Source organism: Rhinatrema bivittatum, chromosome 18, assembly GCF_901001135.1.
Source record: "Rhinatrema bivittatum chromosome 18, aRhiBiv1.1, whole genome shotgun sequence".
Classification (NCBI taxonomy): Eukaryota; Metazoa; Chordata; class Amphibia; order Gymnophiona; family Rhinatrematidae; genus Rhinatrema; species Rhinatrema bivittatum.
This window is the reverse complement of record NC_042632.1, coordinates 42,316,938-42,341,370: the sequence shown is the minus strand read 5'-3', so window position 1 is coordinate 42,341,370 and position 24,433 is coordinate 42,316,938. Positions and strand designations below refer to the sequence as shown.

Here is a 24,433-nt window from a genome sequence, read left to right as displayed (position 1 = left end):
AAGACTTAGAGCCTGCCTCCCGATTCGCGTCCTCCTTGTTCTCTATAGATTTCAATGGAGGGGACGGCACACTCTCTGTAGCTGAACCATGCAGATATCGGCTGGTCGTCGGGCTCTTAACTGCAGCAGCTACTCGAATCAGCGCCTCTGATTCATGTGCACTTTGCACCGTTTTCATACATACACTCAGTGGTAAGTTAAAAAAAAAAAAAGGTACCATGGAATAAAGGAAGCAGTTCAAAAAGGTTCGACTTGGTAGAAATCAGAACTGGGCCATCTGTAACTCATTTAATATGTAGCTTGCAGCTGCTCCCTCCACTGAACTCTATACAGACTAAGTAGGTAATCCGGAGGCGGCGCTCCAGGTCCCCACGTTCCCCTTTCCGGCCTTCCTGCCCGCCTAGCCCGCGCCTCGTCTCTTTGGCACCGTCCCTCCGCTCAGCGGCCTGGCGCCCGTCGGCTGCCACCGGAAGTGACGTACCCACAAAGGTACTTGTAACCTGAACTGGCCACTGTCCGAGCAGGATGCGGGGCTCCCTGGACCTTGGGGTGACCCAGCATGGCAGGTCTTGGGTGGTTAACGCCTGGCGTGAGCCTGTGGATTTGAGCGTTTGAGCGGTTTCGCGCTCGAACCGTTACGTTCTGGGGCTTGCGGCAGGAGCCCGGGAGGCGGCTCGCCGTTGGTAGCCAGCAGGTGGGCTTCCCTGGGAGACGGACCTCTCTGCTCGGCCACTGACGTCATCAAAGCGCATCCCTCCCTTTGAAGAAAGCGTCGCCGGCCGAGGGGCGCCCCTTAAGTCTCTGGGGCGAGTGCCAAGGGAGCGAAGCGAGTTGGTGCCGCTAACTGTGAGTTTTATCTTTTCTCTACAGTAATTTTTTTTTCCCTTGGGGGGGCCTTCTTCCTTCGGCTTTGTGGTTCTTTGCCTTGGCAAAAAAAAGAAGAAAGGGTTTGTGTGGGCGTTCCTCTCCGGGCCCAGCCGAAGACTGAGGGGTGTCTGGTCCCGTCTGGGTCACTGGGGCTAAGGAGGTTTATCCGCCGCTCCAAGTGAAGCGTCTGTCTGGCTTATAGCCCTGATGTGCGGCTAACTGCAGGGACTTTGGGCAACTGTCGAAGTTGTCCCTAGCCCAGTGCCAGTTGAAGGGAAGTTGTCTGCTGGTGGCCACGGCGAGTGCTTGAGGAACTTGTTTCCTGAGATCTTCAAGGGTCCGGCACTTCGACCCTTCTAGTCGCGCCACCCTGGGGACCTTACGGGCTGTTGTGAGGATGGAAAGCTCCTTGGCTAGGTCTATAGTAGGCGTTGGAGAATTATTCCAAGAGACTTAAGTTGCATTTCCCGAAGTTGTTAAGGTTTCTTGGTTATACCGTTGGATCTGTTAAAAACAATTTTTGTGAGGTTTTGAAAGTTCCATCAGAATCAATTCCGCAGGTAGTTGAAGCATTTTTCCCATTCTGTTCATAGTGAAGCAAGATCAATGTTGAATACTCCATTGCCATCTGAAGTGTCTTCAGATACTCTGCATCTTGCTGCCTTTTTTTTTTTAACAGGATTTATAATTAGATACCAGGTGGCATTATTGGCTGTTTTGCTTTAGAACATGTCAAGGACTGGACTATAAAAATGTCTTTTTCAGCCCAGCAAAAACATTTCCAAAGTCATAATGTTGTTCTGTTTCCTGATGTGTTTAAGGCTACACAGCCTAGGCACAGGATATTTCTGAAGAAAAAGCAATGGGTTGATGCTATTGGGGCAACTTTTACTTTAAGGGTTTCCTATAAATGTATTCTTAAGTTTGCAAATTGAAAATATATTTTCTATGATCTTGATCATTTGGAAGATAAAAAAAAAATAGGATCCTGCCTAACTGTAGTAATGTCTAGTTAATATCTAATTGGTGCATTGTATAATTTTATGAAGGTTTGATTAGGGTTTGTGTGGGGTTTTTTTTCTTTCTTTTCATTCTTCCGCAATGGGGTCTTTAGCAATGGATAATTCTTTATATGATTTTTTTTTTTTTACTTGTCCTAATTTTATATAACTTTATTCAAAAGTTTCTTTTGTTAATATTTTATAAAAATTAACAGCAGTAATGGGTCAGTTCACTTTATTACTCTGTAAACTAGACAGTATTTAAAATGAAACCCTCAACCAGTCAGCCACTGAGCATACAAAATAAAATTTAAAACCAAATTAACGTGTCATAAAACTAAATTACATAATACAGACTGAAACCAGACAACACAGCTATGTTAAAACTAAAGTTTGAAACCATTCATAAGATGGCCCAAAGTACATAAGATCTTATAGGTAATGTAAGCTATTGCTAGAGTACTTGACTAAATACCAAAGACCAGACTGCAAGTTTATTCCTAGAGTACCTAACTGAATGCCAGTAGTCTGTTTGAAGAGCCAAGTCTTAATGACTTTCTTAAACTATCATTAGTGTGCCTAGCCTCTGCAGGAAGTGTTCATATGTGGTAAGAAAAGGCACGTTGTCCGATTACAGGCCTTTCTGTAGGGAAGGAACCATAAAGGCAGCCTGTGATGACTGAAGCTTTGTAGAAGAGATGGACGGTATGATTGGACCTCCTTGAGAACTCTGAAAACTAGCAAAAGGTATTTAAACTAGTTACACCCCAAAATGGGTAACCAGTGTAGATCGAACAGTGATGAACTCTACAGTTTCTCAGAGAGAATCCTAGCAGTGCTATTCTGAATTATTTGCTGCTTCTGCAGAGAGCAAAATGCAATATAGGATAAAACTAGTATCAACAGATGATAACCTCCAACTTGAGCAATAAGGTGGAACAACATAATACAATTTAATTATGCAGAACCAGAAAATTTATGGCAGCCATATACATAAAATAAAATTACTGGTGAATGCAGAATTAAATCGCCCTAAAACAGAATTAGAAGCATCAAAGTAATGACAAAATCAAATCTCTAAAATGTCTTCCTTTGGCTTGCTGCTAGTGGTGACCTGCCAGACAGTGACAGAGCCCTGAAATACTTAGGCTGGTGAGGAGAACATAGAGGGGGGCAGAGTTTAGCCTATGATTGCTGACCTGCTTTAGGACCTTGGGAACAACTCTGGGCAGTCCATTCCCTTTCAAGGTTGGAGTACACAATGTCCAAAGACATTCTTTACTGTGTGTGCGTGCCTGCTCCGTTGCCTTTCCTGCTAGATCCACCCTCCCCTCTAATACCCCTCCTCAGCACCTCCCCTTGGCCCCCCTCAGCATTAATGCTACCCTCACCTAATCTGAATCTGCTCATTTCCTTCTCTCTGCAGAATTGGTTGACACTGTCCCCCTGTCTCCAACCATCCCTTATTTTAGTGTACACCTCGGCTTCAGGAGCCCCCAATCTCAATTTCACTGTGTGTGTGAAGAGAAACAAAGCTTCTGGTTGGAAGTATGGTTGCCTGGTTACTTGGCAACTGGATCAAAAACTGATTGGTCAGGAAGAGACTCTATGATATCAGAATCCTTTTATGGGAGCTTGACAGATCCATGAAAACTGGCTTTTTTTATTATACAGAATTATCTGCTGTCATGTAATGTGTGAAAGATGTAACAGAGAACAGGGCTGGCATAGTTATTTGGGAATTTCACGTTTAATAAAAAATATTAAGTTGTGCAGATATTACCGAAAATAATCTACGGTGAAACCAGAAGGTCTATGAAATTTTACTAGACCAACAAAAAGATGTTATACATATTTTTGAGATGTCATGTGTTCCTTCTTAGATATGACCAAAGAGGTGAATTAAAAAAAATCAGTTGGATAACAAAATTTATTCATATACAACAAAACCCTGAAAAATCATTAGATTTTCATTCATTAGATTTTTTTTGGTTGTGCAGACACTAAAGATCTCGTGATCTAAAAGGTATAAGAGCCTACAAAATTCCAGATGTTTCTGTAGATTTTTGGCAAGATATGGAGTAGCTCGTCTTCCTCTTTTCAGAGGTTAGCTCCATCTGTTCAAAACATTTCTTTCACATGTGTAACACTAGCATTGTAACGTAGTGTAGCTGTGCAAGTGCCCTATTAACCGAACTGATGTGGGAGCGTTAGCACAATCCATGGTCTTGGCTGCATACTTTAAGTCACTCAATTCTTTTTTGCAAGTTTTTAATTCTACAGTGTGGGAGTAATTTTGTGACATTGTGGTGCTTACCTGCACGAGTTACACCAACTTTCCAAGCATACTTGAATGCACGAGTCTGCTTTGAAAACTATCCCACCAAACTTAGCAGGTGTAAGTGTGTGGGACTGTTTGGCGTGTGAACATTCTTCGAGCACATTTTTTTATGCATAGATTTCAGTTTTTAAAAAGTTTTGCGTGTTAGGGCATACCCCTCCCGGCTCTGCCCCAGGAATGCCTCCACTCAGTCTGAGCTAACTTGTGCAGTTATCAGGCAGCTAACTTTTTGTAAAAGTGCGGTTTTCTGCTTAAAACACTTTTTTTACCTGCAGGCATCCCTCTTGAAAAATGCCTGGGGAGGAATCATGCCAGAGGCCCACACATTACCTTTTTCCCCCCCTTCGAACAGTGCCATTTTACTATCTATTTTGAATATGGCTGTCATCTGGCCACATGTGCCTGGATAACTTTAAAACTTAGTACTTGATTCACTAAGGATTTTTCCCATAGACACAAAATGGGAGAAAAGCCTTAATAAATGTGGCCCTTAGCTGATTATGTTCAAAGGTAGCTGGTTAGGTGTTAAAGTTATCCGGCTACATGTAGCCCAATCGTTTTAGGCAGGTATGTTCAGTGGGACAAGTTTATCTGTCTGACTTTAGCTGAATACTTTGTCCACTTGCCAGCTTACTGAATATTGGCTTTATAGCATCTAACGTTAAGGGTAACTTTTGGCCCATTTTCTGTCTCTTCCTGGCTCAGTCTGCAAAACGTTCACTGAAAGGAATTGGAATGGCTGCAAAGGAAAAACTGGAAGCAATGTTAAATGTGGCCCTGAGGGTCCCAAGCATCATGCTGCTGGATGCTCTGTATCGCTGGGATGTGAGCTCCTTCTTCCAGCAAATCCAAAGAAGTAGCCTGAACAATAATCCTCTCTTCCAGTACAAGTACCTGGCGCTCAACATGCACTATGTGGGTGAGTCTTCCTGACAGGTTGGGCTTTTCTTGGCAAGGAATGGTGAACATTAGGGTGAACTATTTGTTGGTGGGGAGGAGTGGAAGCATTGCATTTTGGCCTGAAAGTAACCAAATGAAATTGTAGGGTATTTAAGGCTGAGCAAGAATTAATAGTGATAAAAAGGAGGAATACTATAAAATGTATTTTTAAAAAAATGTTTTTTGCATAGCCAAGAAACCATTGTTTGTTTTTTTGCTTACATCCCATTTATAAAGAGTTTGCAGCCCTTGGTTAACCCTGCACTGGTTGGCATGTCACCAGATTGCAGAGCCACCCCCTAGAGTTGGGTGACAAATCCTAATTTAGAAGGGATGGCCAGAAACACACTTTCAAGGCAGCAGTCGAGGGCGCTTTACGAAAAGTGAGGTGGTTGGGCCCCAAGAGGGCAGCCTGTTATCATTAGAACAATAACTCTTGCTGGCACAGAAAAGGCCTGGGAGACTAACCTTCCAGCACTAAGCCAGCAAGACGCTTGTAATTATGTTGGCAAAATTTGGGGGTAGTAGGAGGACAAAATGAGTATGGGAAAACAAATGACTGAAGCTGTGCTCACTTCAGAGGACTGCGTTCTAGCCCTCGTGCATCACCCCACCACCACTCTCCTGTACAGCTTGCAGAATGCTTTTGGGGGAAAAGTGTGCTGGGAATCTAGTCTCCCTTCTGCTTGATGACACCTCCGTATCCTGCATCCTTGGTGTTTGATTCATAACCTGCTTTGCCTGTTTGCATGCTTTGCATTTTATGTGTTTGTTTTCTTTAACTCTCGAGTGTGCTCTTACAACTTCTTTACATTGCTCCCTTGGCAATCATCAACTATGCATGTGAAAGTTAATCTGTGACAAAACAATTTTCAAAAATTACTCTGGTGTTATAACGAGTATCAAGGTGTCTTGTATGAAAATTCTAAAACAAAGCTATTGTAAAATAAACAAACAGATTTTGTGCTTCCAGTATGCTTAGATAGTGGAGGTACTTGTGCTGAATAGTCCATTTGCAGATACCTCATGCCAGCCATTTTCCCCTCTGCTAGCCGCTATCATTTTTATCACTTTGCAGTATATGGCTTGGGGGGGGGGGGGGTAGTCTCTGTGTGGGTAAGTTGTGTGTTTTATGAATCAAATATGATCTTGGATGGGGGGAGGCAGGTTTCTGCTGTAAATTGCAGAATCAAAATAGTCAATAGTCGTTAACAGTCATATTAATATGCTGTAACCTTCCCATGTTGTAAACCGTTATGATGGCTTTATTATAAAGCCGAATGACGGTATATAAAATCTGTAAAATAAATAAATATGGAATAAGGCTTTGTTGGAAACATAACAGTGGCTTCTTGTTAGTTCTGTTTGCCTTGGCGGACAGCTGTGTGCTAGGCAAACAAGCTAAGGGAGCAATATATATGTTGGAGCCTAATGTAGGGCAGAGATTGATGCTGGGTCTCAGTACATGTGGTGAGTTCAGTACAGTAACCTTTCACCTGTGGCGGGTTCTGAAATCCAGGATAGGGTGGTATGTCTTAGAAACCTATTGAAATCCAGTGGATTAATATATTGTTTTGTAGGACAGAAAGCGCAAACTGCATGCTTTATTTAATTAGATGCAGGACAGTTGGCCACTCTAGTTAGTCATCACTAATGAAGCTGCCTTTTGAGCCATTGGAGTTAGCTTCTCTTAGGTACTAGACATGGAAGTTGGTGGTCCTCGTAGCAGTGACTTCAGCTAGAAGAGTCGGCAAGAGTCATCCACTATCTTTTCTATACCTTATTCCACAACAGGATGGTTCTCGGCCCTCATCCAAACTTTCTACCAAAAGTCGTCCTTGGCGTTCCATATCAATCAATCTGTCATATTGCCTATCTTCTTTCCAAGAACCCATGTGCATGAAAATAAGAAAGCACTGCATACATTGGACTGCAAGAGGGCATTAGTGTATTACAAGAAGCTGCATCATAAAACTTCCCAGCTGTTCAACTCCTACAACCTCAACAGGCTAGGTGTAGAGGTTGCCAGGTGCACCTTGTTGTAACTGGTTCACCATTGCTACCTCCTAGCAGGGTTACAAGTTAAAGGTTCATCAAGTGAGTATCTTGGCTTCCTCGTTTGCTTATCTTGGAGAAGTACCCATCAAGATCATCTACAAAGCTGCAATTTGGTATTCAGTTCATACTTTCATGTGCCACTAGTATCTTGATAGACTCTCAAAGACCAATAATCTGTTTGTGTTGTAGTCTATTCTTCATGGTGGGGGCCAGGTTGTCTATTAAACACTCCACTGCCACCCTCAGCTTAGGACCCCCACATGTAGTGGTAATTCAGCCTTCTTCTCAATGGGGAAAAAGCAAGTTTGCTTGCCATAATGGTGTTTTCCGTAGATAGATAGTAGAATGAATTAGTCATGGAATGCCCATCCTTCTCCTTGGAGAGTCGACTGCATAGCTAGATTAGTCTGGTACTGACTGAGAAGGCTCATGAGGCAATGCTCAAAACTCTGCTAGCTAGGAGATGAGTCTGTGTGGTGCTGCCGGATGACACTGCCCACCTACATGTAATGGCTAACTCATCCTGCTATCCTTGGCAAACACCGTTTTAAGATAGTAAAATTATGAAGCAGATTGGATAGTCCATTTTGGTTTCTATTAGTTACTGTTGCTCAAGGGAGACCAAATTTAGGGCCCATTGTTGCAAAATTCTGGAAGGACCCCTGGTGCATAGTACCTGGCCCAGCACTGTCACTACATTGAGAGAGAAGGGAAGATACAAAACAGGGGAGACCATCCCTGAGTAGCTGCAAATGAAAGCTCTTGGTTCCACCTGAGCTTGGAAGTACAGAGGAACAGAAGGAAACTTCTAGATCAAAAACAAGACAAACTGCAAATGATTTCTTTGTTAGCAATAGCTTCTGTTCTCAAGTTCCCTAGTTTTAACGTTTTGGGCATTTGAAGCTGATTTGAAAGAGAGCCAAAATTCTGTTGTATACAGGTTGGCTCTGCTTTATTAACTTGAATAAGAGGGATAATTGCACAGTAACACGTCTGGATTTTTTTTTTTCCAGTTGATTTTAATTATTTTTATAAAACAGGTCTGAGAATAAAGAAGTTGACCATTTTTGTTTGTAGCGTGTGTACTGATGGATGGGCACAACATTGCACTGAGATCTCGTACATTTGTCATTCTGTTTTGTGTATTTGTCTGCTGGGTTTATCTGTTAGTAAACAAAAAGGTTCTCGTGTTTGGTTCTGGGTTTTTTTTTTTGTTTGTTTTTTCAAGCAGTACTTGGAACAATAGTGTTTACATTTTCAGCTAGCTCCTTGTGGTGAATCTGAACTTTGTGCTGTTTTGCAAATGTGGTAATCTCCTCTCTTCTGAATGCCAAGTTACCCCCCTATATAAAGACTTCTTGGGTGAAATGCCCTGGGGCCAGTGTCCCTCTGAGAACCCCAGCAGTATGCCCCTCACACATGCATCCCTCTGGATTAGTGCAAAGGTAGTAAAGCAATGCACGTGGGCCGTGCTTGTCTTAGTGACAGTAGTGTCTGATGCGTTGCATCCTAGCAGGTATATTACATGCTCCAGCCCTTTTTTTATTTTGATTAAATGGTTTTCAGTGAATAGTAGTGAGGCACACAATTCTTGAAACAGATAATCTTAAATAGTTTCAGAGCCAGCATATTTGAGTAGCAGACAAAAATCAAATGGTTTATTGTGACTCTCTCTTTATTTTTCTTTTCAGGCTACATCTTAAGTGTTGTTCTCCTGACGTTGCCTCGTCAGCACCTGGCCCAGCTGTACTTGTATCTCCTGACTGCCCTGCTGCTTTTTGCTGGACACCAGATCTCTAGGTAGGAACAGTTGGGGCCTTTTTTTTAATTGTCGAATGGCCAAGATGATCTCCCATTTTTCAAAGAAAAGAACTTGCCTTGGGAGTTTATAGCTATTTGATCCTGGCATTTGTAGGGGGAATGGTTTTTCTGAGTGGGTCAGTGAAAGGGTTACGCTGCATAAGAGTGGATGCTTCATACTTTGCTGCCATGGACATTCCCCAGAGGCATACAACATACTGGTGAGGGAAAGCACTCTCTCTCTTGCACTTATGAGAACTCGCCATGTTCTCCAGCTATTTGTTTGTTATTTCCCCTTTTGGGTAGAGCTGTTGCATACTTCAGCTATTCTTTCTTTTTATCACTTTTGTGTTTTCTCCTCTTAGTGATAGTTTATGGCATGGTTGATCTCTGAAGCCATTTCGTGAGCTGGAAATCATTCTAAGATGCTCACAGGTCACAAAGGATCTCTTTAATAGGTTCCACCTCGCTGTTCTCTAGAGCTTACCAGCCCTGGCCATGAAAGAGCCCCCTCGACTTTAGCCATTCTCAGTCTCTGGATTTGAAAAGGGTTTGCATGCCTGTTGCATGAATTGTTTTAGGTTTTGATCTTTTAGTGCTGTAACTTTCTGGGGTGATTGGTGAGGAGTCACGGGTGGTCTTTGCATTTTCTTGGTCTGTGGGAGGAGTGACGTGTGCGTCTGACTGGTGAGGGATCATGCAGCTAGTCTTTCTATTGCAGCAGTTAGTTCTTGCTTTTGTTACTTTAAGGTTATCTGTTATGTTGTAAAAGAAAAACAAGGTGGGATTTGGATCATGGCAGCTTGTTAAACGATGTAGTCGACCGTATATTTCATGAGTTGAACTCGGTGAATTATAGCATGCCAGGTTTGGGTGGACTTCCTCTTGAGAGAATAACGTGCATTTCCCTGAATATTGAATTGAATAAGCCCTTCACTGGGGGCTTGGAATAGGAAATTAGTGCTGAGCCATTACCATATGTAGCTAACCAATATTTTTCTGGATGGAGTGGGCACTTCCTTCCATATAAGAACATGCCATACTGGGTCAGACCAAGGGTCCATCAAGCCCAGCATCCTGATTCCAACAGTGGCCAATCCAGGCCATAAGAACCTGGCAATTACCCAAACATTAAATAGATCTCATACTACTGATACCAGTAATAGCAGTGGCTATTCCCTAAATCAGCTTGATTAATAGAAGCTAATGGACTTCTCCAAACCTTTTTTTGAACCCAGCTACACTAACTCCACTAACCACATCCTCAGGCAACAAATTCCAGAGCTTAATTGTACATTGAGTGAAATAATTTTCTCAGCTTAGTTTTAAATGTGCTACTTGTCAGCTTCATGGAGTGTTCCCTAGTCCTTATCTGAAAAATTAACTGATTGACATTTACCCATTCTAGACAGGTAAATGTGTATTATACATATGGCTGTATATGTATATTGGAATGAGATTGCATTAATCAGTATGGTAATTCCCATTAACCCTTTAACTCTTGGACCTTCAGAAAGAAGTTGATGGGATACTTTTTTTTTGTATTAATCTGCTGGCGGATCTGGCTTTAGCAGTGCAATGGAAAGATTTAACAGGTGCCACCTAAGTAAGAGAGCAGTTTATCTGCATGCACAAATTTAAGAACATTTAGAAATGTGTGGATTTGTTGTGGTCCCCCCCCCCCCCCCCCCCCCCAAAAAAAAATTGAAGAGAAGATATGAGTTTAATGAACAACATAGTCAGGCCTGTGATTCTGGGACCTGGAACAATATCCTTATTGTATGCAAAAATGCAGATGCCTTGTTCCATTTTTTTTTTCTTTCTTATAAAATGATTAAACTCAAATGTTTTTATTAAAAAAAAAAGCTAGTGTAATATGACTAAAACTTAGTTTGAATTTATGTAGGTCACTCTGGCTGTACTGTATAGAGATCAAATATTATACAAGTTGAACTTGAAAGCTCATATAGAATTCACCTGAGAGTTGAGGATGAGAATTTTAAAGGCCTTTCCCAGAGTTCCAAATGGGAGTGTCCCCCCCTTCTATGTCTTTTATACCTTGGTTTTGTCTTATTACTACTTAATCTACTGTGTGGAATACAGCAGAGTCTGATCCATGTAGCATGGAATTCAAAGTGACCTTGGGAATTAAGACATTTAAGTGCCTGCTGGAGAGTTGAAAAGCCTACTTGTCTCTTTCTGACCAAGCTTCATGGCATCCAGACTGAATTCAGAGAGGCACTTCACTCTAGCCCATCAAAAAGTCAGTCATCCAGAGCAGAATTCTCTCTTGCAGCGTGTTTTACTGAAATGTATCCTTGTACACCTGCGGGAGAAGTTCATCTTTATTTAAAATTTATGCTCTTTGTGGTTTTCAGCGTCTGCTATTTACAGACAGTTGTTTCTTGTCAAGTGATGCTGCAGACCTGTGGTTCCCCAAACATGTCCCATTGACTCCCCACAGTTCCTTTGGGTTTTCAGGAATCTGTGCAATATAAGAACGTGTAAATACATTTAACTGGCTGGATGTGATGAGTAATAAAATGTATCCACTCAGAAACCTGAAAATATCCTTTGAAATAATTTCTGAATTGTTTTGTTTTGAAGTAGCTCTCCTAGGGATCCTCTTAAAGCCAGCCTTAAACACCACCTTGCTGTCCATCATCAACAAGAAAGTAATAAATGTAATCACCTCCTCCTGCATACCCTGAATGGCCACTGGTGTGCACGATGACAAAAGCTACTTAGGAGAATTCCACAAACCTTTCGAACTGAGAGTAGTAGTTATTAGGCTGGCTTTGCCGGATACAGCTCACTGTATCTGGCTGTCTTAGCTGGTTAACCTGCTGTTTGTCCAGCTAAGTCCTGAGCTTAGCCAAGCAAACACCTGGAATATGGACCTTAGTTTGGGTTTGTTTGGGGGTTTTTTTGTGTTTTTCCTCACAATCATAATTTCTCAGATTTTTATCAGATGACAGCTGGAGAATTACAGCTGGCCGCTAACAAAGGCATACGGACATATACAAATGAATCTGGCTTTTTACTTACAAACAAAAAGCTGAAAGTTTATAACAGTGGAATATTGCAATTGTAAATGGCTGTATTCCTCTGGCTATTGCTCAGCCTTGCAGCGACGCTGCCTGAATCGGCTTCTTTCTGTGCCGTTTATTGACTTTGCAACATGTCTGTTGCCCATGTTCAGAATTCATCTGGGATGATGGGGGGTGTGTTAGTGGTTTGTTTTTGGTTTTGTTTTTTTCTGAAGTACTCAAGACCTGGTTTTGTTGTGGTATCCTAACCTGCAACTAACAGTCTCAGCAGGTGTCTCTGGGTTTACAGGACGTATCGGTGGCTTCCTTGCCCGCGCCTCTCTCCTGTTTGACTTGCTGGGCTAGAATTCAGCTTCACTGGAATGTCTTTTTTGAAGAAGTGAGATCTTTAAGTGGTGCCTGTGGATGTACTAAAACACAAAGGAATGTCCCAGTCTAGAACCACTTGGCATTTGGAGATGAAGCGCATTTTCTCAGCTGCAATTGAATCATCCACTTTTGCTTATCTCGATTGTGTTTCTGAAGTACATTCCGATGCACTTCACCGCGCCCTCTTGAACAGTTTCCGTGCTAAGCAGACCCACTGAAGAAACTGTGTTTAATGTTTGGTATCTGACTTCTAGGGAGATGACTGCCATGCAGAAGAAAGAGAGAATATGAGGCTTGCTGTTGATGTCTCGGTTCTCTTTTGCATACCAGTGCTATAGCAATGCCATTTCACTATGCATAGAATAGGCATGTGAGACTTGGCCATGTCACTACTTGAATAACCATACTTCATTTGTTTGCTAGTCCCCACACACACACACAGACACACCACTAACAATCTTATGATAGCGTGGGACAACGGAGAGCATTTATAACTTGGCTAGTAAAATTCTCCTCCTAGCTCGGAGGCAGTGTGAGGTTAAAGCAATTCTAAGAGGTAACCTTGGCACATCCATATGCATAGGATGGAGTTCTCGGCCTTTTGAAGTGATGAGGGAGTAAAGCTACAGCAAGAGGTGCTGCGGTTGTAAATATTAATTGTTAATTTTTGAAGCCTTATGCTTCCTGTGCATACCTGGTCTAGGATGACTGCTTCACTAGTTTAAAAAATCCTGGTTCTGTCCTTCGTTGATGGCACAGGACCCACAAACTCGTGTCTGCATCCAGCAGTAAGCTGCCACGTTTGATCTCCTGAGCACGGGGCTTGAAGCTTGCCCTCGCTGACTCTTTGCCACACACAATCGGGTGAGATTAGAGACGAGTGCTGCTAATGAGAGAGCAGATACGGCTTTAAAGTCCTGGAGTAAGCAATGCTGTGGATTTTTGAAGAGAGACACTTGCAGAATTAGGGTCTCGGGTAAATATTGGCATGGGCCTGAAGTAACCATGTTCTACCTGTGCTTCTTTGCAGGGATTATGTCCGAAGTGAATTGGAGTCGGGCTATGAAGGGCCCATGTACCTGGAACCCCTCTCTCTAAATCGTTTCACAACTGCACTGATGGGTGAGTGAATGAGGGAAAAGTGCCGCCTTGAGCTGGGTTCCTTTTCTTGATAGATTACAGGGGGACAACAAAATTAAAAGTAAAACTTTAAGTGCATGTAATCTTCTTTGCACACGAATGACCTTTTGTGTAGAGGAATTTGCATTTTTTTTTATTTTTTTTTTTTAGTTGCGTGTTTTACAACAGTCTTGGCCGGGCCCCAGGAATCAAACTCTGTGGGTCACCATTTCAACGTAGGGAAAATGGAGCAGGGGCACCTTATGGCTCTACTTTTTTGTAAAAGTCCGATCCTTGCTTCTCCCACGGGCTGGTCTGCCTGGATCTCGTTGGTGGGAGTGACATGGATCAGTTTATGCAGAACACTGCTCACAGGGCAGTGAGGAGAGCTCTTTTGCTTCTGCTCATAAGCAAGACAGAAGCAGTAGAGCTGACAGGATTGGGGTGAGCGGCAGTGATTTTTTTTTTTAGTGGGCATGTTAAAGCACTCCCGTGCTTTCCTTTAAAGGGAAAAGTGCATGTAAGCAGAGAGGAGCCCGGAGGGAAAAGCCTGGTGGTAAATCCTCCATTCCAGAGGGCTTATGAAGTCCTTGCAGCTCTGTGTAATCATGCCAGGCTCAGTCACAGCTGATCTGTGGAAAATATAAGTGGGCCTTGTGGCTGACTTTCTGCAGAGTTTTTTTTTTTGAGAATCGCGAGCCCGCAGGATCTCTGCCCTGTTGGCAGGAATGAACATGGAATGCTTTCGGTAAACTGGATCTCAGGCTCTGAGAAGGGAAAAAGCCAAAGGCTGCATTTTCCCGTAGCATTAGTAATGCTTTGAGTTTTCTTACCAGAAGATGACACTTTATTAATAAAAATTTGGTGGTTTTTACTCCTCAGGTTTCTAGAAATGCTAAACTGGATCATTTTTAGAGGGTAGTAGTGAGCTGTCGCAGATGAGTAGTAGTTTAGGGTGACCTCTGTTCTCTCAAGTAGGCCTCACACCTAGACTTCTGCCTTTTGAAGGGGGAGACTTCTCCAAGTCCTTTCTATGCATGGAAAAACTTACTTTTATGCAAACTGAGCAGAGATGTTCCAGCGGGCAGGGTGGCACTTACGCACACACGCGGGACGAAACTAGTACATGTTTTACTCTGGAAACGTCTTGCAGCACCTTAATGAACCATCTTTATTGTTAAAATGTTCACAGTTGCCAAATACGAGAAACGTTTCGGTGTCTGTCTAGCAGACATTTGGTGGCTGCTTTCCGTAAGAAAGCATATTTGAAGCAAGAACTATGAGAACGACCTTCTGGGTACTGAACGTATGATTTAAATGTCGTATATGTGTAATCTGTATGATTTAATAATAAAAAAGAAAAAGGCTGAATGACAAGGTGGCTCTCCAGGCAGGAATGCTTTTTCTTAAATAGTGAATGATTGTGTAATTTTTATTTTCTTTCCATGCTTATTTGTACTTCTTCTTGTTTTATAACGGAGTGCTTTTTGTGCGCTGTAGGTCAGCTGGTGGTGTGCACCCTTTGCTCCTGTGTTATGAAGACAAAGCAGATCTGGTTGTTTTCAGCTCACATGCTCCCTCTGCTGGCCCGACTCTGCCTTGTCCCCCTGGAAACTATAGTTGTCATCAACAAGTTTGCCATGATTTTCACTGGCTTGGAGGTGCTCTACTTCCTGGCATCCAATCTCCTGGTGCCCTACAATCTTGCTAAATCGGCGTACAGGGAGCTTGTGCAGGTAAGGTGACTAAACGAATCATGGCACAAGCTTGCCATTTTCCCTAAGAATGGGAGCTCAGTGGTAGTTACTTTTTGGAACCAACTTCTAAAATGTTTTAAACATGTATTGATTTTTATCCCTTGAACTTCTGAGCCACTGGGGGGAAAAGTGCCATAAAATGTAACTATGGTAAGCAGTTTGGAATCATTTGTCTCACAAATTAATCCCATGCACCCTATACTTCTGCTTTTTCATTGGCTAGAGCCAGGCCAATTCACTGTCAGTGGCCAATGCTTGTCTATGAAATATCACACTAAAATGAGAATTTCAGTTCTGGAGTTAATATTGTTATGAGAACTTTTTATGTAACCAAACCCTACAAAACTGCACTTGTGAACAATTTTTAGCTTCAGCAGCTAAATATTTCAAAGCAGGGACTGATTGAACCAGCAGCAGTACAGATGATCCAACCTGTAATAGCATGGCAGACTTTTACTTCTGGTTCAAGCTGGCTTGGAAAGTTGCACTGATAATACTCAACCCTTGGTATAGTGTCTGGGTTTGAAATGCCACTTCCTGAATATACCCAGATCAGTCCAGACAAGTGGGTTTTGCATCCCTACCAGCAGATAGTCAGAGTACCACCTGCAGCCTCTTCAGTATTTCTCAGACTCCACCAGATGGTAAAGGTGCAACCCTGCAGTCTGAGAGAGAGGGGGAAAAAATATTAAGAAGAGAATGCTAGTAGAAGATTCAGAAGAAGCTCCCCGAGGTTCCTTGGTGGACCATCCCTCAGGTCGAGCTAGGCATCCGGGGGGTTGGGAACCCCTATCAGTTGCTCGCCCGCCTCGTGACGGTGATCTTGACAGCCAGGGGACTGGTTCCCTCAAGACTGCCGACACCCCTGTCTGCCAGACCCCAGATCCAGGAAAGTATCCCTGCTTGGTTTTTGGTGGTTTTTGCCGGCAGGTGAAGTTTTGGGGGGAAAAAAAAAGGCAAACAGCTTGAGAGCTGGGGGCGGACGACATGGCCTGCAGCGGTGCAGGAGCTGCTGGTTGGGGCAGACAGCAGGACGCATTGGGGCAGGTACGACTTGTGCCCGGGCATCCCAGGAAAGAGTTGTGTTGGTGGTCGGCTCTGAGTCATTTGACGCAATTGGGTCTCCCTGTGGCAGTGGCTGACTTTTTTTTTCCCCTGCACGTTGGTCGGCACAGAGAGCGTGAGGTGTGGCATTGGGCGCTCTTTGGGACAAAAGTGCGAGGGAGGTCATTGGCCTCGCTTCTAGATGTGGTTCATTATTGTTTTAAAAGGGGTCGAGCATTTGCGCCCTCTGGTCCGGAAGTTATGCCCAGATTGGAGCCTTAATCTGGTCTTGCGTGTTTTGTGTGGGGCTCCGTTTTTGAATCTTTGTGGAGAGCGATGCTGAAGGACTTGACTCTGAAGACATCTGTTCGGCCAGACAGGTTTCAGAGTTACAGGGTTTGCTTGTGGACTGCCCCCTTCTTTTTGCCTAAGGTGGTGTTCTTTCATGTTGATCAGTCTGTAGACCTTCTGGCTTTCCTGGAGTGGTCTAAGGTTCTTCGAAGGACAGGGAGCTGCATCTTTTGGATGTGAGGAGTACTGTTACGTTACCTGGAGGTGACAAATAGTTTCCAGTGCTCTGATCACCTTTCTTGTCCTGAATGGGGACAGGAAGAAAGGGGAGAGAAGGCCTCTAAGGCTTCCATTTCCTGGTGGTTGAAGGAGGCTATTTGCACGGCCTATATCTGTACGGGACGTCAAGTTCCAGCAGGGCTGAAGGCGCATTCCACAAGATCGCTGGCCACTTCCTGGGTGGAATGTCAATTACTGTCTCCTCAGGAGATTTGTGGGACAGCGGTGTGGTCCTCTCTGCGTACTCTCACCAGGCATTACTGCTTTGGTGTACGGGCGTGGGAAGAAGCGTCCTTTGAGAGTGTTCTGCGTGCGGGTTCCCACCCAATCTAGGAGTGCTTTGGTACATCCCACTTGTCTGATCTGGGTATGTTCAGGAAAAGAAAATTTGGTTCTTACCTGCTAATTTCAATACTACAGATCAGTCCAGCGACCCATCTCGTCACTGCCAAAAGACTGTCTGTTTTTTTGTCAACTGGTGGTTCAAGTTGTTTGCTTTTCAGAGTATGTGGGCTGATTTGATCATGGTTTGGGTTTTTTCAAATTTAGATTTTTGGGAATGCTGGGGGTTTCTAACCCTATCAGTTTCTCTGTTTGCCTGAGAGAGGGGTTTTGGGGGTTACATCTTGGCTTGGGTACAGGTCAATACTGAAGGGACTGCAGGTGGCACTCTGTTATGTAGCAGTGCCTCAGTTTTGTTTCTCTGTCTCCATCTGCTGGTAGGGAGGCAAAACCACTTGCCTGGATTGATCTGTGGTATTACAGGAACGAAAGTTAGCAGGTAAGAACCAATTTTCCTGTAACGCTGATACAATAGTATCTACTGTCTAGTGCCATGGTGTAACCCACTCCCAGCTGGGGGGATTGGTATCACAGTGCATGAGCTAGTACTAAAGTGGAGAGCAAGGGAAAGGAAGACTCCTCCCCCAGCCCTTTCACCTTCTTACTGTTTTGGTTTAGCTTTTTTTTTTTTTTTTTTGTTCCCGCTTCCCTTCCCTATGCAACTAGACAGCAGTGTGGGTCCTCTGCTCCAGGGCCATGCCAAGTTGCAGGGGCGGGTCCTCTCCCCCCCCCAGGTTCTGAACTTATTACCTTTTGGGGAAGGCACCATGAGTGAAAACTAATTATCAGGGTGCCCCAGGCACTGGGTATATTCCCACCCTGATTTATACCATTGAAGCCGCATTTGTGAGCGCTTAGGAGCAGGAATACTGGAATAGTTTTCCTGCTGAGATGTCCTGCTTCTTGCTTCTCTTCCCCCCTCTAACACAAGCAAAGTTTTTAGCATAATGTGGAAATGTTGCAGCAAAGTACTCTGTATCCCAGCGTACAGCATGTCATGAAGTGATAATTGTAGGTTTGAATTGATGTGCAGGTTTTAAGCCTTCACCGCTATTATACGCTTAAACTAATTTCTTTTATTTCTATTTCATAATTTACATCCCGCTCAATCCAAAATACTTAGCGCGTGACAATTTACATGCATAACGAGTATACACAATCATAAAGTGTCCTAAAAATGGATATAATAAGAAATACTAAATAAAAACACAAATGACTGGTAGGTTGCAACATAAAAATTAAATTTATAGCGACCTGAAGAGATGACATGAACCGTACAGATAGCATCAAACAGGTGTAGAAAGGTTTTCTCTGAACGTGAGGCAATGTTTGATCGTACAGGAACTCTGCATGATGTGACGCAGTGGGGTGAGAAAAGTGTTACGCACTGCTTTCCTAGTCAGGCCCTCGTGAGTCACAGACAGACAGGCCCGTCTCTCTGTGACTCACGAATGTGGCTTCTTTGCTGCTCTGATTTTTTTTTTTTTTTTCTCTACCTGAAGAAAGGCAAGAAGATTGTTTAAAATCATTTAAATCTATTCTTAAACCTTTTTTTGTAAGTAGGCTTTTTATTGCTCTTAAGGTTTTATAATTAAGGGGCTTGCAGTAAGTTTTTTTTATTTATTACTTTTATTTGGTCTTTTTTATGTGTATGTTTTGAATTTATATTATGTATTTTATAGTTTTGTATTAAGTATTTGATTGTTCTCTGTTTTGAATGTTTATTATGAATGTCATTTTGTAAATCGCCAAGTTTTATTTCCCCTACATGATTGACATTTTAAATAAAGATAGATATTGCCACAGACTAGGTATATTTAAGTGTTCTATGAAGGCCAATTATAATAGCCTATTTCCTCATATAATAACAATGAGTATCTAAATCTACTACAACCTTACTATAGACAGGTCCCTGGGAAATTATTGGCATAAGAAAATTGGAAATGACAGTTGTTATACTTGTCCACAGCTTTCTGACGTTTCACTTTTTTAAATCTATATTTTTTTTTTTCGACAATATTTGTGAATTGGTGACGGGCTTTGCATCAGGCCCTCCCTGAAGCTGAGTCTTGCGTGGTTTTGTTCTTTCTCTGTCCAGGTGGTGGAAGTGTATGGTCTCTTGGCGCTGGGGATGTCTCTCTGGAACCAGTTGGTAGTCCCTGTGCTCTTTATGGTCTTCTGGCTGGTTCTGTTTGCCCTGCAGATCTACTCATACTTCAGCACCTGGGACCAGCCTGCGTCCCGGGAGAGGCTGCTCTTCCTCTTTCTTACAAGGTAATTAACTCTTTAGACAGCAGACGAGGTGAGCATTTCAGATGATATTTGAAAGTGAGGGACAGACTGGTGCTGGATAATAAGATATGCAAATGACTACAAATGCTGACCCTTTTCTTTCTTGGCGTCTGTATGTCGTCAGCACCATTTTGGGAGAGGAGGGTGAGCAAGTGCTGTATTTTACACTTGTAGGGAAGCATTTCAAGCCATGTGCCTAGAGTCTAGTTTTCTTGTGGGCAGTGTTAAGAATGTAGCCTGGCTTTTGATATGTTTGAGAATTTGGTATTCTCCATGCTTCGTCTGATTCAGGATTCTCCTCTGCCTTTCAGTATTGCAGAATGCTGTAGCACTCCATACTCTCTTCTGGGGCTGGTATTCACAGTCTCTTTTGTGGCGCTGGGAGTTTTAACCCTCTGCAAGTTTTACCTGCAAGGCTACCGAGCTTTCATGAATGACCCTGCCATGAACAGGTAGGGAAGGGGTGGATGTGTGTATCTAAATATAAATAGAACTAACTTTATTCTATGGGAAGGCAAGTCAGTCCTTTGAGGGCTGGTTTTCAGGATATCTCTATTTGCGTACACTTGGTCTAAGACCGAAGCTATGGCATACGAGTAATAGTTTTCAATTGTTTTATTTCCCATTTATTGATTGTTTTATGAAAGTATCTTATGGAATCCGCACTGGACTAATTTGATGGAAGATGTGGAATATAAGATGATTAATAAACAAATGTTTATTGTGGATGTCCTGAAAAACAGATCTCTGCATTTTGAGGACTGAAATTTTTTTTTTTTTTATTGTTTAAGAACCTGGGAATAATTTGTATTCATGATATTGTTTTCTAATTTGAGTTAGACTATTCCTAGTCCATCAAAGGACCATCCAGTGTAGTTTTTCAATAATTCCAGAAATACACAGTTTAAAATGCATAATAAAATAGCCAAACACATCTTGCAAGCCCAAAGTGCCTCTCATACGTTTTCAGACTTGTTTTCATTTAGACAAGTGCAGTTATTAGTCCAATTCAGAAATCAAACATTGTTGCACAAAACCCCCTCCAATGAAATAATGGTGGGAGTGAGAAATAAATTTAAATTATATAGCATAAGTGAATGACTGCAAATAAAGACCAGTATGATCCATCGAGTCTGCCCAGCAAGTTTTATTTATTTCTTGAGTAGTAGCGCCTCTCGCTCCGTGCAGGCTACCATCAAGGTATAATAGAGAAGTTACCTCTTGTCTTCATTCCCATTCTCTGGTCAGCAGGGCTCCCCTGTGTTGAATTCCATTACCATTCTTGTCTTCATGCGGTCACCATGCTTTCCATAAAGAAATATATTTCCTGGCAGTGTTCTCGAGTCTTCCCCTTTTGGAATTTCATATCGTGATGATCCCACCCAGTTTTACAGCTTCCTTTTTGGAAGAGATTGATTTGTGCACATGGTTAATTCCTTTCGGGTATTTGAAAGCCTGTGTCTTATCTCCCATCTCTTCTCTCTTCCTATGTATACATATTAAGCTCCTTTTAGTCTCATCTCGTATGGCTTGCTGTACAGACCCCACACCATTTTGCTCTCCTTTCTCTGGACTCATTTTGTCTTTTTATCGCACTATTCAGGTGAGGCCTCACCAGGATCTGGACAGGGGCATTATCACTTCCTCCCTCCTGCTGGTTATGCCTCTCTTTTTCAGTGCAGCTCCGTATCTCTCTGGCCTTAGCTACTGAGTTTTCACATCGCTTCGCCACCTTCAGATCACTAGAGACAATCACCTCGAGGGCAGTCTCCCAATCTGTGCACATCCCCTCCCCAACACACACAACTCCTTTGGATTGCCATACCCCAAATGCATAACTTTGCACTTCTTGGCATTGAATTCCAACTGCCAGACCTTTTGAACACTTCTCTGTTTTTTTTTTCCCCTAGGTCGCGTCTCATTCTCTCCATTCCTTCAGGCACGTCAACTCTGTTGCATATCTTAGTGTCATCGGCAAAGAGACAAATTTTACCTTCTAATCCCTCTGCCATATTGCTCACAGATATTGAATAGAACCGATCCCTGAGGGACTCCACGGATCACTCTTCTTTTTTCTTCAGAACAGGTTCCGTTTACCACCACTCGCTGGCATCTGTCAGTCATACAATTTATAGTCCGATCCACTCCCAGGTTTGTCACTTCTTTATTTATGAGCCTCCTATATGGGACCATATCAAAACCCTTGCAGAAATCCAAGTAAACCAAATCGAGTGCTTTTCCTTGATCCAAGTCTCCAGTCACTCAATAAAAAAAAACCAAAACAAAAAACTGATTCATTTGATAGACCTTCCTCTGTCTCTCTCTGTCTCTCTCTGTCTCTCTCTCTCTCACACTCACACACACTCCCCACCACTAATGTAAGGCTAACCGGCCTGTAGTTGCCGGACTCCTCCCTGCTACTACTTTTGTAACGCGGGACCACCACTGCCCTTCTCGGTCGTGCAGCATCTCTCCCGTCTCCAGGGATCTATTAAACAGCGGGCCCACCAGAACGTCCGGGAGGTCCTAGGATGAATCTCACCTGGCCCCCATGGCCTTGTCCACTTTGGTTTCCGAGTTGCGCCCAAACACTCTCCTCTGTACATAGGAATTCTTTCTTGGTATATTTGTTTTTCTCCCTTGAAAATCCCTTGGTTTAGGAGAGGGTAGAAGTTTGGTTTTTAGTACAAGTTCTTAGCTTGTTACAGGATACTGGCAGACTGAGGGCAGCAATGGAGCCTATGTAAAGTGACATGAGCAAGCCTGTTAACCCTCTGCCTCCATCTGCTGGTTACTGGACATACAGTAACCCATGTGTTTTGGACTGGTCTGGTTGGACTCATGGAAAGGAAATTATCAGGTAAGAACTAATTTCTTCACATAGGGAATGCAATATACAGCATCTATTAAAAAAAAAAAAAAAAAAAATCAAATAAGTAAACGTTAAAGGAACTTAATTTGGCTGTATAGAGCTTCTGTAGCCCAAGGTAAGAAGATACAAGATAAGTGAGAAAAACCTGGAAGCAATGCTAACAAAGAATATGCAAATTAGACATGCACAAACAGGTTATTAAATTCAAAAGCTCAAGGTGGTACCCTTTCCCACCATAACCAGTTAAAGGGATCCTAAATGGGTGCTTCATCTCTGGACATTTTAACAAGTGAGGAAAAATTAATTGCAAGGGCTGAAAAAACCCCTACTAGCATGTTCATATTTAACAAAATCTTTGTAAGGAAATCAAATTTAAGATTTCTTCCCTAGAGAATGTGTCTCTGGGTGCAGAAGTGAAATCTTCCTCTTTTGAGTGGCTCTGCAGTGGTTTGGGAATCCCTCATGTCCTTGTTTGGCAGAAACATAAAAGGCAAAATGTTATGAACCCACTGACCTGTTACATGCGGCGTGGCCCTTTCACCATCCGTAACAGACATTTCTAAGCGCTGTGTTAGGTCCTTTCTCCTAGGACAAGCAGGATGGTAGTCCTCGCACATGGGTGACCTCATCGGATGGAGGTCGGCACAGAAAGCTTATGTCAGAGTTTCTGGAACTTTGACTAGGCACACTGAGTATGCGCTGCATGCCCTATACCACGCCGGGGTCCCTCTTCAGTCTTTTTTTCCTGTGGAGCTTTTGCCTCGTGGTTAAGTGAGCTTGTGGCTTTTCCTTTGGAAATTGCCCCGGGAAAGCTTTCACCAATTAATTTTGGGATTTTTTTTTTTTGTTTGCGTTCCTCTGACATTGGGTCCCTCTCGGTGTCTCCCCATAGGCTCCTTAGTCAGGCTTTTTGGTGTTTCAGTAAGCTTATTTTTCCTCCATTCCCCCCCATGGCAGCGGTTCCTCGGTACCCACTGGCTTCAACTGCCCGCCATCACTGCTCTCGTTATCCCCTTTTCATTCATCATGGCTTTGTCTAGTTTCTGTCCATGTCCCCAGTGTTCAAGGACTCTGTCCATTGTGGACCCCAATGAGGTATATCTCTTCTGCCTGGGGGCATCACATGAAGTCCAAGATTACTGCTTGTGTGCCCAGATGACCCCAAGGGACATCGTGCTGGACTCAATAAGATTAGAGAAACTCTTAGTGCTGAAAAAGTCCGAGCTATCGACTTTAGCGTCGATGGCACCTGCACCAATGGACACCATACCATTGACCTCAGTGGGGCCATCCGTTCCATCGAAGCCGCTGGCACATAAGGGCTCTGAGGACCAGCCCCTGTCAGTTTCTTCCAGGTTGAGGATGCTGGGTTCGTCGACCTCTGTACCGGGGAAGGACCGGGACGAGCACCGAGGGGAAGCAGAGGAAGCTTTGGCACCAGTTACCTTTGCACAGTGCCGGGCTCGGGGAAGTGCCGGCTCATGCCATGATGCTCCTGAAATGACCCCCCCCCCCCCATGGCGAGTCATGCCAATCCTCCATCAATGCCGGGGTCCATGACAGTCTCCACCAGGCCTGGTGCCTTTCCAACTCCACCTTGAGGATCTGAGGAAGATATAGCCGCCACTCCTCCTGCCTCCCAGTCTGTTTTGGCATCGGCAACTTTCGAGGAGGAGCTGGAGCAGAATCCAGCTGGTGGTGGAGCGAGTGCTGCAGGGTGTCCTGCCTGTGGCACAGACAGTACCGATGCCCGTGCTTTCCGTTCTGGACCGGCTAAGTGTGCTTATTGGTGCGTTACTGATCCAGCTGGTGACTGTTCCCGGGAGGCCATCTATGCTCAGTGGGGCACTGATGCTTCCCCGACCAATACGGTACTTGTTGCTGTCTCCTCCTCTGAGGAAGCTCCATCAAGGCAAGCATCCAGCGCTACTGGGGTTGGCACCAGTACCCATGCCTCTGGATGACAGAGCACCTAAGGCCTCATCCCCCTGTGGACTACAGTGAGGATGAGG

At 43.5% G+C, this 24,433-nt stretch overlaps 1 protein-coding gene across 6 annotated transcripts in view; it reads left to right on the top strand.

Moving 5' to 3' along the window:
* The first annotated feature begins 53 nt into the window (after nt 1–53).
* The window catches only part of RNF145 (ring finger protein 145), a 37,119-nt gene continuing 12,739 nt past the window's right edge, over nt 54–24,433 (top strand). Inside the window, exons 1-7 of one of the 6 annotated variants that reach the window (XM_029584132.1) lie at nt 54–192; nt 4,915–5,128; nt 8,898–9,006; nt 13,456–13,547; nt 15,045–15,280; nt 19,356–19,531; nt 19,861–20,001. In XM_029584132.1, coding sequence (XP_029439992.1) covers nt 4,945–5,128; nt 8,898–9,006; nt 13,456–13,547; nt 15,045–15,280; nt 19,356–19,531; nt 19,861–20,001 — 938 coding nt within the window. In that variant the 5' untranslated portion in view covers nt 54–192; nt 4,915–4,944. Of the gene's footprint in view, nt 193–437; nt 847–1,409; nt 1,428–2,475; nt 2,616–4,914; nt 5,129–8,897; nt 9,007–12,359; nt 13,348–13,455; nt 13,548–15,044; nt 15,281–19,355; nt 19,532–19,860; nt 20,002–24,433 lie in introns of those variants that run through there. The other 5 variants (XM_029584131.1, XM_029584134.1, XM_029584133.1 and 2 more) reach the window with 5 other exon arrangements.